At 38.3% G+C, this 18,274-nt stretch overlaps 1 protein-coding gene across 1 annotated transcript in view; it reads left to right on the top strand.

Moving 5' to 3' along the window:
- Positions 1–17,736, top strand: part of LOC104504720 (ELKS/Rab6-interacting/CAST family member 1-like) — a gene marked incomplete at its 3' end in the record, with an annotated part of 63,445 nt that extends 45,709 nt beyond the window's left edge. The window contains exons 8-12 of the mRNA XM_010157967.1: positions 8,245–8,382; positions 9,654–9,794; positions 10,870–11,010; positions 13,229–13,320; positions 17,673–17,736. Coding sequence (XP_010156269.1) covers positions 8,245–8,382; positions 9,654–9,794; positions 10,870–11,010; positions 13,229–13,320; positions 17,673–17,736 — 576 coding nt within the window. The remainder of the gene's footprint in view (positions 1–8,244; positions 8,383–9,653; positions 9,795–10,869; positions 11,011–13,228; positions 13,321–17,672) is intronic.
- Positions 17,737–18,274: the final 538 nt, after the last annotated feature.

The following is an 18,274-nucleotide window of genomic DNA, read 5'->3' as shown; positions in this document are numbered from 1 at the left end:
CAGAGCTCTCCCCTTTGGTTTAGGGCAGTTTTACCTTACAGTATTTCTTTGATCGGTTTAATAAATCAGTGATTTGGACACAGTCATTCAGCGTCTGAAACCAAATCTCATTTAAAATCTCTGTTCAAGTTGTACAGCTTTCTGCTTGAGTGATCCTAAATGATAATGTAAATGGAGTTTAGTTTGCTGTGAGGATTTCCTTTATAGCCAACATTAAATCCCATGTTCCCACTCTCCATCGGTCTGCCTCAACACTTGGTCTTTTTGCTCCCTGATTGCCATTCTGGGGTATCTCAGTGCAGTGATGAGTGAAGCCTTTGCTTTCTGCATGTCTTTTCCCATCACCCTTTTTTCTGTCATGTCAGTGTGATATGTAGCACTGTACTGTGTGTGTATCCAAGCAGGGATGTGTCAGTAGTTATGGTAGCCATACTCTGTGTAGGATCCAATCTGAAGCGATTCAGGTAAAATAGCATCATGACATCAAGTTGCCATAGAGTGAAAGGTGTCTTTCACAGCAATAATCAATGAAACACTGTATTTGTTTTATGCAAGAAAAGAAGTTTAATTCTTAATATAGTAAATGTTCCACCTGAGACGCTTTAAATTTTATATAACCTGGTGAAGATTGAGCTATTCTAAAAGCAATGTCACAGCATTTTATTTTGCTTCTTGCAAAACAAAATATCAGATCTAAGTTAACATTTACTGATTTCAATTTTTTTTCCTGTTTTATCAACCTTCCACAAAGAAGTACTGAAATTACACTTTATCTAAGGGGCTTTCCTAACCCATATCTATGCACATTTATTGTCAAAACCTTTTCTGGAACTTGGAACAGGAGCAAGCAAATGTCCCCCACAGAGCTGGGTTTTCTTAATCCATTTGTATTTGGTAGGTCTTAGGAGTAAAACTTTAAAAAGCACAGTCACAGAGATTGCTTCAGAATGTCAGGACATAGCTGAAAGGAGAATTAGCATGATGTTATTCTGCTTGATTAGGCCAGGGTTTTAACATAGTGGATGCTATCCATAGCTAGATTGTGAAATAAACTACCAGATGTTTTCAGTTATGGTTCTCAGTATAAGTGACATTTTAACATATATGAAATAAATGAGTAATATGTAAACTTAGGGTTTCATTGAAGAGGAGGAGCAGAGTCTAAACAAATTTGTTTTGCTATTTAGGGTAGCAATGTTCTGGTTTGAATTACTTGGGTGAATGAGGGTGTTGCACTCAAGTTAGAACCAACAGTTTGCTTTAACAAACAGCTCAGGTTGGCATCTTGATGGTGAAAAATGGATACATTCTCTTAGCTGATGAGTAGCAGCAAAACCAAGTGGTCACCAGGGGTCACCCAGTGAAGCCTTAGGATAAACCAGCGACAGAGCATTTTTTCATGGATTATGTAACTAAACACATGTACTTAACCAACTGGCTCACACACTGCCGAAACAAGTCTCTTGAAAAAAGTAGAAAGGATGCTGGTATTTAATTTGCATTTTACATATAGTATTGTATGTTCAATTAGAGCCTGTATGCTTGGAGGCACAGTATCAGCGGGTTGGAAAGAGGGCCTCCCCCTGCTCCCCTCTCTTCAAAACCCTCTCTTGTATTGGCCGGTGCCTGTGATAGAATTTTGCAGTTCAAAGACTCTGCTTTTGACTAGGTTGGGTTATTGATATTATTGAACGTCCTCAGAATGAAGCAATCTCTTACCTAAATTTAACAGTTTTACAGCTGTGTAAGGATGTGAGTCATTGATAATGTGTAATTTTTTCTAGTCAAATGCTCTGGAACTGAGACAATGCTTAAGAACATACACGTTGGCTCCCCTGAAAATGTGAATTCCAGGTCATTTACCAACTCAGAAATCAGTCTTCAGTCTTGGGGCCCTGATTTTTTTTTTTATTGTTATTATGGGGTTTTTTTAGTTCCTCTGACTTGAATTGTACTGGAGTGTCCTTAGAAGCTTGTAAGGAAATGCCTCTCAGTATCAGTTTTCAGAAACAGCAAACCTTAGTGGTAGGACGGTGTTAGAAACTTTGAAGGAAATTCAACCTATTTACTGGCAGGACAGAAAGAAACATTGCAGATATGATTTAGAACATCTGGTTTGTTACAGAGAAGACAACAGTACAGAAAAACTTCTTTGCTATTTGAAAGATACTATAATTACAATTCAGTTTATGGTGACTCTTCTTGTTAGTTCTACTTTGCAGTGATCTGTCAGACAACTGGAGTTACCACAGGATGATAAGGTATGCAAAGGAAAGGAGGACAAAAGGAAACAAGGGGATGGAATGGTCCATAGAGATTATTTATGTAAACATAGCTGAACTATTTTTCTGGCTCATATACATCTACTTGCAAAGCTCCTTCATATGAAAAAGCACTGCAAGTCTCCTCGGGATTAGTGTTAGTTGCTTGTTTCTCCTTCACCAACAGTACAAAATTATTAACTGTCTATACAAATCAAATCAATTTTTATTGTAGCAGCACTTCTTCCTGCATACCATTCTTTTTTCAAGTCAACGTTAGTGCATAAACGTGTGCGCAAAGTGAGGTCAAGAATAAAGCAGTAATTGCATTGTGTCCTAGGTTAATTTTTTTTTTTAAGCTCTTGGCTTTTGCTGTGTGCAAGTTTCATCCTTTTGAAGCAGTAGCAATGTGCCCTTGTGCTGCATATATTTATCTGACAATTAAGGTTTTATTTTAAGTAGAAATCACAAAATCAAATTCTTTGTGCGTTCTAAGCTGCATAGCAACAAAATGTTCTGTTTGGAAAGCTAAACACTGTAGGACTTCATGCTAATTTTAGAGGACCTTTTGGAATTGCAGATCATGAGAGGAAAGATGAGAAATTTTATCTTCTGAAAAAAACAAGCAGCTTTTTTTTATGGGAGCTATTCTAAATTTTAACTGGACCTGAGTAGCAGTAGATAAGTGTGTCTGTGTAAGATGTACCACTATGCTGGAGTTTCCCCATCTCGAATTCTCTGTTTGTCCTGTCCTGCTCCAGGCTCTCCCCATCCCCTTTAGCCTTGATCTCAAGCCAACTCTATGTGCCTCCGTAGCTCATGGCCGCTGAAGGAGTCTCCTGGTATAAGATTCTCTGTACCAGTTCAAGGTGTTACAGAATCCCACGATGTTAGGTTCAGCAACATCAGGGCACTTCCAAAGTGCACAATGATATTCTGATGCGATGTTGAAAAGACAGTAGCTTTCCAGATGAGCATTGAAGTAGAGTAGCAGTAAAAAGAAGAAAACTTTCTTGGCAGGCAAAATTCAAAGTTAATCCTGTCTTCACTGGGTAGCAAAACTAATAGAATCACAGAATCACAGAATGGTTTGGGTTGGAAGGGACCTCAAAGACCATCCAGTTCCAACCCCCCTGCCATGGGCAGGGACACCTTCCACTAGACCAGGTTGCTCAAAGCCTTGTCCAGCCTGGCCTTGAAGACAGGCAGCAATGGGGCATCCACAGCTTCTCGTTATGTAAACTGAACAAATGTTTACCACTTAACTGAAGAGTTCACCATCGCTACGCTGGAGTGTTAACTGGGACTCCAGAATTTAAAGTTCTTTATGAAGAGAGAGAGAGAGAGCACACCACTATCTTGCATTTCATAGTGTCTTTAATTTATTTTATGCTTAACAAATTTTATTAAATTCACTGATATGCAAACTACTTGAAGATGATTTTTTTTTAAGTGTGATGATTCGAGAACAAGAATTTGAATATAACAACAACAGTTTAACTGTATTTATGTCAATTGGTTGGATCATAAAGTAAAAAGAGCAGACTGAATGTAGCTGAACTTTGGAAGGAACTCTGACTCGTGTTTGCCAAAATGTTACTGAAAAAAGGGAAATTGTTTTGATCTATCCTGAACTTCAGAAAAACTTTAAAAATCTCACCCTCGCAACTAGACATACTATGCCTAAAGCTTCAGCATTCATTCAGCTTCAGCTTGTTCTTGCTGGTCTTGGGAATTTAATGTTTAAAATTAATAGCAAGAATTTCACTTCCAGTCTGATTGATTCAATACAGCAATATGAATGATATTCACTCATGTGGCAGACCTTATTTCACTGGGGACTTTAAAAACAACACCTTATATTGGAGTTTCAAATAGAGCCAACGCACATACAGAAGAGGAAATTTTGCTATCCACACAGTGGTGATGTATACTTTCCCCCTGCCCTATCCTGTCCCCTCCCTCCTCCCACTGAATATGTTAGTGCTATAGGAAAACAATTATAACAAAGGGGTTTTCAGTGTGACATTTATAAAACGAGAGCTTAATATTGTAAAACTGACCAGTAATGTCTGCTTATAGGCTTTCGTTGTGGTCTCCAAAATATGTCTTTCAGAAACGCAGTAATATTTACAAATCCAGTAGTATAGCTTTATAGTGACCTCTCATTAATACATTTAGGAACACAATTTCTTGAATTTAGACCTATCTCAGTTTTCTGGAGTAAATGTCTTACCCTTTCTTCTGAAGCAACAATTTTTTTATGATGTCAGATACAACAATGTGATCATGTCTGTTAGGTTCTCATCCTGATTTGGATGCAAGCCCACTTTTCTAAGCTTCTCAAATACTGTGGGATTCTAGCAAAATCAAGTATGACTGCAGGCTATGAAATTTTTATCATATTAGTATTCTTACTTTGAAGGGTGTGGCATGTCTCCAACTGGAGTGGATTGTAGCTGTTCTGTCATCACATACTTGCTTAGTCACCTGCTCTTTCTTCCACAATAGCTTTTTTTGTCCTCAAGTTAATATTCCTGTGTGGACAGAATCACCCCTGCCTGTGATTGATGAGAATCCATAATGCAGCCATTGACCCTGGAGCTGACTTGACCAATTGGTGCCTTTACGAAACCATGGAAGAACTGGACCTAATTCTGATTTGAAAGACACGTGTACGATAGAAATTGTTTTGCAAGTGTTCAATTTACACATATCCTAGGTCTGATGATGGTTCTACAAAAGGATTTGTTGGTTGAAGCATGATACAAAGACCTACTAGCACCATCTACCTAGATGAATTTGGGAATGTAATGTCCTTGATGGGTATTAAAGTAGGTGCATCTCATTTCATTCCTTGGGCTCTTTCTTCTTTGCATTTGCATGGGGTTTTCAATGAGATCGGTATTTGCAAAAAAATTAGAATGCTTCCTCGCCTTTGGAACAGAATGCCAGAGGAAACTTCTCTTGCCTTTGCTCCTGTGCTTCGGGGCTGGAAGGCAAAATGATCGGTTCCAGACAAGTAGGCGTAAATCACTCAGGTTGAAACATGCTAGTGTCTGACAGCTAGTAATGTTGGGAAAAAATATTTCAGTGCTGGTTCAATGCTTGTCCCTTTATGTTTTCCAGAGGTCCTGGAGATTCCATTGCGGTTTATTTCGTCTTTTGTTGGGTACAAACGGAAGACTGTATTTTGATTATCTGTTTTATTTCTATCCAACATTTAAGAATTTGTTCAGAGTTACTGTTTTGGAGTGGTTGGGTAGGTGAAAAGGATGGTAAAACAAACATGAATTGAATTATGTATTCTTTTTGAAAAGGTTTCTCAAAGTACTTGCAGGGCCATAATAGCAAAATTATTCATTAATTAGCTATATGGGCAAAATGTAGGCTATTCTTCGCTTTTTTCTTCAGATTATATCGTTTTGGAGAACCTATAGTTTAGCTATTACTTCTTATAGTTTGGGAGAAAAATGGAATAAAAGCAATTATTTTATTGTTGATTGTGCTTTTATAAAGAGAATTTTGCATCTAGGATTATACAGGTGTTTCAATGCAGATACATCAGTTGATCCCGTTCTAGTTTTCCGTAGTTTTAAGGATGTGTCTTTGTTGGGAACAATCAGTTATCTGACCCTGCTAAAGGCAGAGGTGTAGGTAAGGTGGGGTTTTTAGGTAGTACCTAGCTATTAGTGTGATGTGACTTAGAACATTTCAGCGTACCTGCTCTTCTCTGGGTGATAATGAAAAGCATCATTCATTACTCCATCCTGAAAACTGTGCATGTAGACTGAAAGCACAGACAGGTTCACACTTCCTACACCTTACCCTTTTTTTATTATTTTCACTTTGGAATGCAGGCGGGTATAGCTGCAAGGAGGAGACACAGCAGTCACATACAGTACTGTTGTACAACTGTCATCTTACTCCGGTCACCGTCAACGGAGTTACTGAAACATGAAAATGCATGCTGTGCTTGTGCAAATGCTTGTCCCGCCATGGCAAGCATCTTAATGTGTGCTGAAGCTGAATTATGTAGCTGTCTCTTGTGTGTGGTTTGCTCAGGGCAGAGTCACCCTGCACTATCCCCTCTTCAGCCAGTTGGAGCCTTTGCGAGAGTGTTTCGCCTCCAGAAGTAAACACGCGTCTAAGAATAGCTCAGCCTTCTTTGTAGTATCTGTCTGAAGACCCAGCCTGTCTAGACAGCTGACGACACTGAAAGCTCGTAAGGTCAGAAGCAACCACGTAGGCTACTCTTGGGGATGGTACCCCCTCGGCAGCCGTGTGGGTGGGCACCAGGAGAACTTCTCACTCAGAACTTAGTGGGGTTCCTTCTGAAGCTCTGTGGGCTGCAAACGCATGCTAAGAAGGCATTAAATCATAGATATGAGTCTATAAAGAAGGAATTTTTGGTTTTTCTGACTCACGTGTCACTGGTTATGCTTTTTTGGTGCTCTTTAAAATAAGTTTTGTTGTGTAATTTGAGTTGTGCTCAGATTTAAATTTTAAGCATACCTTGGAGGCCTAGTACTTTGGTTCCTAAAAGAAATTACTGATGAAGAGAATTGAAAACCAATTTCAGTCCATTCTTTTTAAAAAAAAGCATCAAAAACTGATACATTTCTGCTATCAGTAATATATAGGTTGTGTACAAAGCTGGATCATAAGTTTACATGTGCATGTGTGAGAGAAATAGAACTGGTATGGAGAATCTGATACCAGGCGACTCCTTCAGTGGCCAAGGGCTGCAGCGGAACATGAGCAAGCGTTTCCCTGAATTAGATCCTTCTTCCTCTTAGCTCCCACTTGTAACACATCAATGAATTTTTTTTGTCAGTAGATGTTCAACCTCCTGCAAAATCTTTTGCATTTATCATTACTGATTTGGACCGTTTTCTAAAACTATGGTCCAGATGTAATTTTAGTAGAGATACCAAAGTAGTAGTGGATGTGTCCAAATAGCCATTTGCTCTGTAAGCACAGCAGCTCAGTTCTTCCAGGGCTGAAGAGCAAAACCTGGGGTGAGTTGCTGTATTTCCGCTAACCAATGAGCTGCTAACTGCTGTTTGACAGTAGTAATGCTTCCGAAAGGTTAACTAAATGCTGGACTGGATAGACAACTGTGGGGTTGTCTTGTTACATTGTTTCTTATTATGGTCTTTAAAAGAATGTCTTGCTACAAGTGTTTTGGAGATGGGTACCTTACATGCCACCTGTCATTCTCCAGTTCATGCTGTGCTCTTGCTGATGCAAGAACTCGTCAGCAACAGCAAAAGCGAGCAGCTGAGAAATCTGTACCCAGTTTAATCCTTTGCTGATAAATTTGCTTTTGACAGGTTATCATAATGTTAATGTGTCTGTTTCCTGTGATTCTGTATGCATAAAATGGGTTTAGAAGACTGAGTCTTCTCAGTCTGTCAAAAGATATATTCAGAACTCCTAAATTGATTGAATTCTATGCCTGCAGAAAACAAGGCTGATACATTTTGTACCCAGGGAATGATGTTTTGTGCTAGACCATCATATAGCAAACCATCACATAAGATGGAAAAGCCAGTACAGTAAAGAATGTGACACTATCGAAAGAAATACTTAAAATAATACTTCTTGACAACTTCTTAATTATCAAGTGCCTTTTTGGTTTATATATCCAGTAATGTTTTTCTCAGCTTTTTTCCTTTCATACTGTTAATACACTGATCATCATTCAGTCACACAGTGCCCAACACCCTAGGAAAGTAGGAATAATACCCTTTCTTAGTTTATGTTGATTTTGTAAATATTATTGAGACTTCCTTGCTCTGAATTCTTTCCTGATTACTGGAAAGGTTGCTGATTTTATGTTAATATTTCATAATTTTGGTTGCATTGCTTGATGTTTTCATTCATGTAGAATTATAAGAACTAGGCCCTTGCCTACATTCTTTGCTTTTAAGAATGGTCTTGCTTGCTATTTTCTTAAAATCTACTCCTCTTCTTTAAGATTGAAAACCTTCAAGAACAGTTAAGAGACAAGGAGAAGCAAATGAGCAGCTTAAAGGATCGAGTGAAATCCTTGCAGGCTGACACCACAAATACTGACACTGCCTTGACCACGCTGGAAGAAGCACTGGCAGAAAAAGTGAGTATGGACAGCCCAAGTCCCTTCCTTCGAAAGCTCCTTCTAGCAATAACCTCTCTAAACTCAGCTTTTCCCTGTGTTTCCCTGGCTCTGTGTGCCAGCCGTCTCTGATGCAATGCCACAGTGACATCCTTTGCCCCTGCCAGCCGAGGAGGGATGCAGAGCAGGCTGTGGGTGCCGAGGTGCGTCCCTCACAGGAGGGCACAGGAGGCTGCTGGCCCAGGGGACCAGCCCAGGGCATGGCTGCTTGTGCCATGAGGGGAGCTGAGCCACAGGCTGTTGCTCTAGTCATTAGCTGCTTACAATCACAGTGGCATTCTAACGTTGTCGCCTCTTTACATGGTGCGTCTTTGGTTCGCTTCTAGCATGCCTTACATCTCAGCTCTGGATACCTCTGCTTCTTTCCTTTTTTTTTGTTATAAAGTCTGGGTCACGTTTAATTTTATCTTCTCTGCTCACATATTTTAACTAGGAATTTATTTTTAAAGTTTTGCTGCTTGAAATTGAGTTTTAGCTTCCAATATTGAACTAAAATGAGTAGTTATCCTGATGTAGCTGTGTTTCAGTCTCTATTTGCAGCTTTATTGTTCTCACTGTATTTTTTTTTTATGCTTGCCCAATTCTCAAAGATAGCAGACAGAGAGAACAGCCTAATCTGTTTTGCTGGAGCAACTTTTTGGAATTACTGTAATTCTTTTTCTTGATTCCTGGAGAACCAGGGTTACAGCTCCTTTAGTCTGTCAGATTCTATAAATATGAAGTTATGGTAAAGCTGTGCCTGAGGCTGGGGAATTCACTTGCATCCCTTCTGCTTTGAAGATAATCAAAGCTCCACTGATATCTGGTGTACAGAAAGTTGTTTTGTTGCCTCTTCTTGCTGCACATCAATCCTGGTGTCACATGTACACCACACCCCTTCCTCTCTGAAGGGGATTTGATTGCACATTTTGAAAAAATAAGATTTGAATAAGTAAGAAGCAATATGTAATGTGTCCTGGTCTTGATTAATTTTGGTTATCAGAACGAAGTAAATTCTGTTGCATTGTAATAGGACCATGAATTTTCAGAGATACAGAAAACCTAGAATATCTTAGCAATGAATCCATTGATTTCTCAAGTTTCCTCCTTCTAGAGGATCTATTTTACAACCTCAAAGAAAAGAAAATGTCAATATCCTACACCCTTGTCTACAGTGTGTAAGATGTTTTGTGATAAGAAGTCTCAGAACTTGAACTAAGAGGGATTTTCTTCAGAGTGCTTTCTTTTGTCAGGAAAGGACCATTGAGCGTCTAAAGGAGCAGCGTGACAGAGATGAGCGAGAAAAACAGGAAGAGATCGACAACTACAAAAAAGACCTTAAGGACCTGAAAGAGAAAGTCAGCATTTTGCAAGGAGATCTCACAGAGAAAGAGGTTGACCAGCAGAATGAATCTGTTGTGCTAGAATTGATTGTTTTATGTGTTATATTTTAGATGAAGAAAACTGACCTTTTATAGTAATGGTCCTTCAATAAGTTTATCTAGTAAAATATATTGTTTGGGAGTTTTTCAAAGCATAGATATTTCAGAACCATCTTTTCATGGACAGCACAGTCCCTTAGTTGCAGTGCTTAATCGTATTGGTAGTGAATGCCCAATGGCCAGTGATGGCTTTTACTGGGGCTGTGCTGAGAGACAACTGAAGGCAGAGAACAAGCTTGTTCCTGCCTAAATATAGGGAGGAAAGGACAGCAGTTAATCAGTGCTGTGGGTGCCAAAAGCATGAAGATAGTGTTTATTCCTTTGTACAATCAATACAGCCAGTTCTTTAGACTCTGTAGAGTCCTTTTTTGATAATTAAGTTGGTGGTTGATAATGAGCCAATTGGCTAGACAGATTAACCTAATTATATTAGAGAATATAAATGTTCTCTGTTCCTCTCTTGGAATTGTAACATTCAAGTCTACCTGCAATCTTTTTTTCAAAATTCAAAGTAAAAAATATGCACCCAGGAAGTACTAAGGTTTTGTCTACACGGAAGTCGACATTTGACAGGAAAAAAACCCAACCCAAAAGTGGTTCAGAAAACAAGAATTTGGGATGTGTCTTGGAGATAGGTAGCATGAATCAGTTTTGCCCCGTAGCAGCTGTATACAGAAGAGCTTTGAACACTCTCAGCTTCAGATACTGTGGCTAAATTTGCTAACTATATATGATTTTTAAATATGATTTTATTTAAAACTAACTTTTCTTACACTGGTTTCAGTTTACAGAATCTTCCATTTTTAAAAAAATAGTTTTAAGAAGTATATTAGACAAGGTTTGACTTTGAACCTGGAAACCTGAATTAAATCAAGCTGTCTTAAGTCATCCTGTCAGAATGTGTTGTTCTAAGTCGGATCGTGAACATAATGTGAAGGGATAGGAAGAAAATAAAGACAAAAGAATAAACTAGCTATTGCACATAAAGAGTATTTACTTGATATTTATTTTACATCTTTTATTTTAGTCATCCTTACTGGATCTGAAGGAACATGCTTCCTCCTTAGCTTCATCAGGACTGAAGAAAGATTCAAGACTCAAGACGCTGGAAATCGCATTGGAACAGAAAAAGGAAGAATGTTTGAAGATGGAGACTCAATTGAAGAAGGTAATCTTACTTCGTAGTTATGGTGTAAACATTCAGCGTTAGACAAATTGGCCATGTCTACACAGAAAACTTTGAGTCTTAAGTTTGAATTCTGTGAACGGCTTTTGAGTAAACCCTGTGGTGTCCATGCAAACCATATATAGAAAGTAACTTTCAGACACTGCTGCTTATTTTGGACTTGATTCGTATGCAACTAACTGTGCTGTTGACTTTTTTTTTTTTAAACAGGTTCTAGGAATTAAAGATTTTAAAAAGTTTGCAGCAGTAATTGCACCATTAAACTGGCGTAACAGCTGAAAATTTAACAGCTAAACATTTCACATACCAATTGTCCATGCATGTAGGTGTTAGTGCAATGAATTCAGATGCATGATTGGCCTGGCCCATAGGAATGCATAAGAACAAATGACAAGAACATATTATCAGTGAAGTGTGTGATGTTTTGTTTTAATCTGAATGCCAATCACAGCTGAAACACTGGTCAGAGATTGCTGTTCAGAACAATAATACTGTCTTAAAAGCAAGCTGATTCATTTGAGCAGAATCTTTGGATTATGTTTGCATTGCAAGCTTGCTTTATTTTAGCTGTGGGTAGCATAAATGCTGAACTGTTTAGAGGAACTTTGATTTCATTTTAACTTTTGATTTTAAAAGAGCAAGTGATGAAGAAGCACAAAACACACTAACTGAAATAGTGACAGCACTTCTGTTTTTAAAATTGGAACAAGACAAAAGGCAACACATTTTTGAAAAGAAATTTAAGTCTTGGGTTGTGGAGTTCTAGCTGATTTTTTACATCTACCCAGGAAAAGGAGGAGTGCCCACGCTGTAGTTTGGAACTACTTCCTCAAATGAATGTGAGATCAAGTTTTGAGTCATCAAACTTGTTTAGGATTTGTGTTGTATGAGTGTTAATGCACCTGAGAATTCTGTATAAGTGAAATTTCATTTACACATATCAAGATCCATGTTTGCCCTTCTTTTTAATTCTATTGCACAAAAGAAACAGTTCTGTTATTCAGCAGAATCAAAGCGCAATAGCAAGAAAAGGTGGTTGTGCACATTTAGTCAGTCTCACAGGCTGTTTTCAGTGTCCCATACAGTGGGTGAGTATTTCAGAAGTTCTGAAGGACCCTTGCATTTGAATTCTGTCATGAATTGCAGTTTCACCCTTTGTCAGTGTGTTACTGGTAATGAGTTGAGGCATATACTGTCACTAAGATTTGCCAGAAATTGTTGCAGCAGCTGGGTGACAGTATTGGTTTGTAGGTGGACAGCTGCAGTGGAGAACTTTGTTACAATTACTTAAAAAACAAACAAACAAAAAAAGTAGAAACTGGGAGAGCACGTAACAAATAGTTGGGTTATGAAAAACCAGTTGTGGAAATAGAATTATTTAGGGAATGTGTCTGTATATTTCGCATTTGTAAATGTACTGCTTTTCACTGCTTCCCCCGAGATGGCTTTCCCCGCTGTTAGCGGGGAGTGTATATATCAGTAGTATAAGTGGGCAAGGAGGTCGACCCAATCTGGCGAAGCGCTGCGAGCTAGAAGGTGAACATGCAGTTAATTTGCACTGTGATGACAGCTCTTTGTTACGATTCCTTTAGGCCGACCTCTGCTCATGCCGTTTTAGAGAGGGTTGTGCTTAATATCTGGCATCCAGGAACATTACATAACGATACTGAGCCAGTTCTCAAGAGCATATATTTTCATAATCTTTTTTTTCAGGAAATAATTAAGAGGTTGAGTTACTGTCCTGTGAGCTTTTTCCTGAAGTTTAAAATGGGAAAACAGCGCAAATGAGAAGAGCGCTATTAGCTGTACAGGATAGCTATGGGAAAAATAACTGGGTTCTTAATTTAGTTCTGAGAAAAATAATGACTATAAATTCATTGTATTGTAAAGACAAATACTTTTCCATCTTCCTATCCAAAGAAGCTACGTAACCTCATTCAGTCAGGATGGTTTCAGTTCTACAGGCAAAGAGAATTGATAGCCTACCATTACCTATGTGCAGTATAAAGCCCTTCTGTAATACTCTGGGTATCTGCTCCTCTGCTTCAGGCATTGTTGCTTGCTAGGGCATTTGGACAATTGTTTCTTGTGCAGAGACCCTAAAGGACTCTCTCAAATCCTGCTGAGATAAAACCATCAATACTTATTTCCATTTCTGAATACTGTGTCATGTTGGGCTACTTCATTCTTCTTATTCAAGGGAAAATTCAAATTCAGTAGAAAGATTGTTTTGGCGATAAAAACCCAGTCCACAATGGCTTTTTATAAAGGAATCGAAGCTCTAGGCCCCAGGTATGCTTCCATGTAATTAACTGTGCGTTTGCTTTCCTTTTGCTGTACGAAAGAGCCCGCTTCTACCACTGGTTTTCCTTGCTTTCTCGAGTCAAGTCACGGTTACTCTTCATTATTCAAGAAAATATAGTTAGCAGTCACTTGAGCAATATGTTTCATACTTACAAGTTTGGATTTTTCTCTAATAACCTTTCTTTCCAGCTGTTCTTAATTTGCCAGTGTTCTTTTGTCACTTGCACAAAGGTAGAAAAAAATATTTTTAGAGGGCTTTCTCTCTTTAAATGCATCGCAGATATATATATTCAGGCAGTTTGACATTTTCAGTGTGGATTAGTTTCTTGTCATCCTTGAAACAATTTTGATAGATAACCTAGATCCAATGTAAAGCTTCTAAAAACTCAGTTTTGCGCTGTTAACCATTGCAAATAACTGTCACAATTAACCTTAAAAAGAACGGCTACATAAGAGCATTCAGTGTAAAACTGAATTAGAGGTTTATTATGTTGACTTTTACTATGTTATCGTAGTGTTTTGCGTAAGACGCATGCAGGAAGGACTCTCTTGAGTAGCTCTTAACAGCAAATGGCAAAATGCTTTTCCCTTTAGGTTGTTTCCCTTGCAGTTTGAACAGAAACATGTCTAACATCAGTCTTGTTTCCCGTGCGTCTTATGTCCGCTGAGTACTTTCAGTTAAAACTATTAGCCTTAGAAGTTAAGAAGCTGAGAGAAGAGGCTGAACTGTAAAGCTATTAGATTAAAAAGGTAGGGGCAGTCCTTGGAAAAAAATTTTGCTCATCTCTAAACAGTGAGCCTTGGCGAAATCATAAACAGTGCAAGCTTCCACTTTTTCTGTAAAAGGTATTTTACTTTACACTAAAATGAAGTCGTGTGAACCAAGTGAAGTGCAGGGGTGCTGAAAAGTTGCTGATAGTATTTTTCTTTCCAAGTAAGCAGTCTGTCTAGGTGTCCAGTTCTCAATGTCCTTATTCCTCTTCTTACTAATGACTGTTTCAGATACATCCTTGTATTAGTGAATGAAACTGCAGTGTTTGTCATGTTTGGGGTTTTGTAATAATGATACTGTGGTTATGCAAATCTGTGTGCTTAATGATCTAATTATTCCACTGCCATTGCTTCTGTGCTCAACTGTCAGCCTGCTGCCAGCAGGAGATACTATGGGAGGTTCTGAGTGCTGAAAGCAAGCCATAAATCCCTGTTGAGCTTACATGGCCTGCTGTCCTGCCTTAAATAGTCTCCTTTTTCTGCTGAGATGGAATCATGAGGGGGAAATCACACACAGGGGCTTCTCTCTCTGTTTTTCTGTGAAGTGGTTTTATGCAGCGTGGTGTTGTTTCGGGTTTTTTCTTTCTTGTTTTCCTTAGGAAACTTTTTTTTTTAAAATTCTCATTTAATGTAATAGTTTTATAGTGAAAAGTTTTTCTTCTAGTTGGGTTTTGGGGTTTTTTTTTCCTTTCAGGATACTCTTTTCCCAGCTTTTTCTGTCTTGTATTTCCAGCCAATACGCTTTGTTTCATTGTGCTTTTTCTGATCTTGGAGAGACCAACTAATATTAGAATTTGCTTCAGCAGAGATGAGCGAATTTTTGTCTGTCTTCATTTGCAGTGCATAGTTTTTCTCCCTATAGATGTTTTCCTTATTTGAAAGGGATCAAGATTAGAGAAAGGAGAGAGTCCAAAACCATATGTTAACAAACTTCCCCTTGGTGTAGTTCTAGGAACTTTTCATCAGAGAATGTTAGCAGTGATTTCCTGCCAGGAAAATACCTCCAGATTCAACAGGCTCACTCAGAGGATGTTTTTTTTCCTGCTGTGGTGTTCTTCCTTCAAGTTCAGGAGGATCTTTGAAAAGAGAGGAAAAATGACTGGACGAAGTGTTAACCCAAGATTTAGCTCATTTAGTCTAATACAGGCTCTAGTGCTTTTTATTTTTGTGAGCATGGATTTTCTGCCCTAACTGAAAATATGACTGATCATATTGGTAGATGAGATAGAAATACTATTTTTTGTTGTCAGCTGATGACTCATTTTTTCAAAGAAGGGATGATAACTGATGTATTCAGCATCGCAACCTAGAAATAAAAAGGCCTACGAGGGAAATCAAGCTGTCTTGTAAAAATAAAAGTAAAACCTCAGCAGTTGTGTTCAGCATTCAGTTGGTGTCAGTTACTGAATTAGTTTTCTAAACCATTTTGCTGTCTTGTAATTGATACTAGTGAAACACTAGAAATTAAATTCCTGCTCAACTTGTAAAACTGTCATCTGTAAACCCCAACACAGGACTCTTAAGTGTTAAGTATTTGAGGACTGTACAAAACTGGTAGACTGAGAAATCAAGATCAGGTTTGGAACTTGCACAAGGGTAACTCTCTGTTTTTCATGTTTCAAAAGCTGGATAATAATACATGCTAAAACACAACTTAAGATTCTGCCGTCTTGGTAACTTAATGTTGCAGCTATTATTTTAAATTCTTTTATTGTTACATCTTTTCTTTTTCTCTCTCACACTGTTCCTATCCCAAATTTTCCCCATCTTTTCCTATCTTCTTTTTCCCTTTAGCATCCTGAAGTTTTATTGAGTCATCCATCCAAGCCAGTAAGTTCCCTGGCAAACTGAGAGGCTATTGCCAACCACATTTAATTTTCTGTGTTGCATGTGTATTCACTTGTGCTTTTATATTTGGGCCAACACAGAGTATATCGGTGAGTTACTTCAGTGGTGGGTATAGATGGTATGGATACAAACAAAATGCTATGGTATGTCTGACCAATCGTGCTCAAAAATGCCTCCTAAGATGCTTTTACTTTTTGGCTGCATTGGTCTAACTTCATTTTTGTTTGTACAGCTTAATATTGTGCCAATGTTTTTGTTTCCCTTTGCTGTGGTTGCTTCAAGTGTCCTGTAGCTTTTCTTTCGTCTCCATTGTCTGTGCATTTTCAGAGCAAGAATGTAGAATTTCCATGCAAATTGAGCTTCTTGCGTGAAAGCGTTCTGTAACACCATGTGCAGCAGCACATTGAAAATAATAATTAAGTTATGGCAAGTGAAAGATTGTGTAGCCATTAAGCTCACTGGTACTGGGTCAGTTTAATTTTGGCTCCTATTACCAGCCTTCTGTTTGATGTCAAAGAGCACTCCTTTCAGGGAGTGTTTGTATAATAATATCTTGACACCATAAATTACGTAATCCAGGGTGGTTTTCATCAGAGGTTTCTTTTGCGACTGTATGCATAAAAACTCGTGTTATAAAACTTTCAGAAGGCTGGCATCTCTGTTACAATGGTCAGCGTAAATGTGGCTGTCTAGCCTGAAAATCATTGAAGGGCAGAGAATTCCTGGTGCTTCTATACTTCAGATTTTATGACATCCTGTATTAGGAATTATCTTAATAATACAGATAATACAGTGCACTTATGGGACTAGATTTGGGAAAAGAGTTGTATGTGCAATAAGGAAAAGTATTTTCTTAGGACTATCCGAAATAACAATGAGTAGTCAACTGGGGCATAAAAACTTGTATGCTGCATTTTGAGTTTTTAGTATATGTAAAAAGTCATTAATAAATATTCTAAAGTACTTGGTGCACAAAGATTAGAAAACAAACCCCATAATTTTATTAAAGGATATAAAATAAGTGGATATGGCATTTGAAGAATTTAATTATTTAGTATTTCATGACAGAGAATATTTTTCCCCCAAAGGTACTGTGTGTTCAGGTATGAAAAGCAGACTCGAGACATTTCTGATAAATTGCTCCATTCTTCCACAATAAAATAATTTTCCTGCCTCCTGTCCTGTAGATTACACTGGTGCAGTCTGTTACTAACTTGTTTTATGCATCCTAGTAAATAGATTCTTGTATCAATTTTTCATGATTTTGTAAAGCCTTTTAAATCTTTTAGCTGAACTTTGATTGAGTCTGAGATTTTTTTTTTTTTTTTTGGTTTTGTGTCTTTTTGGAAGAAACTCTCAGCCATAATAGCTCACTGTTTTCAAGAGCAAAATATAGAAATCTGTTTGGTTTATTTGTTTTTAACACTACTATTTTTTAATTAAAAGATTTGGTCCTTCTAACAGATGGTTTTGGTGTCCCTGTTTAAATCTATCTGAATTGGCTAAAGGTTAATGCATTGTCTGTTTGTAGAGAAATTTAGCAACGAAACTTCCCACAGATTCCACCTGCACTGATTATACCCTGTCCTGGAGAGGGAGGAAGACCTTTCCATTGTCTCCATTGCCACAGCCTCTTCTAGGTCTGGTCATTTGAGCAGGCAGCAACAACACTAATAACCTTGGCTGGGCCACCAAAGCTGCTCTATCACTCCCCTCTTCAGCTGCGCAAGGGAGAGAAAACGCAACGAAAGGCTCACGGGTCAAGACAAGGACAGGCAGAGATCACTCACCAGTGTTACCATCATGGGCAAAACAGACTCAACATGTGGAAAAAAAATAGTGGAAGCTGCCTGGATAAGAGGCGTGGAATTTGAACCTGGCTAAATAATGATGGAAGGTTGGGAAAATGAGATATAGTACAAAAGAACTGTACTCGGTGCAAATAGGCAGGAGAATTTGTACCCAGGAGAGCATATTCTCTATGAAATCTTTAATACCATGCAAAATTTCTGAGACTCTGAGACAGACTGTACTTTATTCCTCAGTATGATGTAGGCAACATTGAGGATAAAGGAGAAGAGACTGTGTCATGGCTTTTAAAGGTCCAGCCCTCTTGGTGGTTCATGACAATGTCAGCATCGTCTCATGCAGTGGGAAGTTGGAGGGTTTTTCCTCCCCATTTTCTTATACCTAAAAAAATTAGACTTCCCTACTCTACCCCTCCCAGCAACCATGTTACGATAACATTCATTTTGAAAAACTAAACTCCAAAAGCTAGGAAACAGCTGATGCAATATCATGTCAGGGAGAATGTGGGCCCTCT

Source organism: Eurypyga helias, unplaced genomic scaffold (assembly GCF_000690775.1).
Source record: "Eurypyga helias isolate BGI_N326 unplaced genomic scaffold, ASM69077v1 scaffold16208, whole genome shotgun sequence".
Classification (NCBI taxonomy): domain Eukaryota; kingdom Metazoa; phylum Chordata; class Aves; order Eurypygiformes; family Eurypygidae; genus Eurypyga; species Eurypyga helias.
The sequence above is the reverse complement of the archived record's forward strand: the minus strand, read 5'-3'. Positions and strand labels throughout refer to the sequence as shown.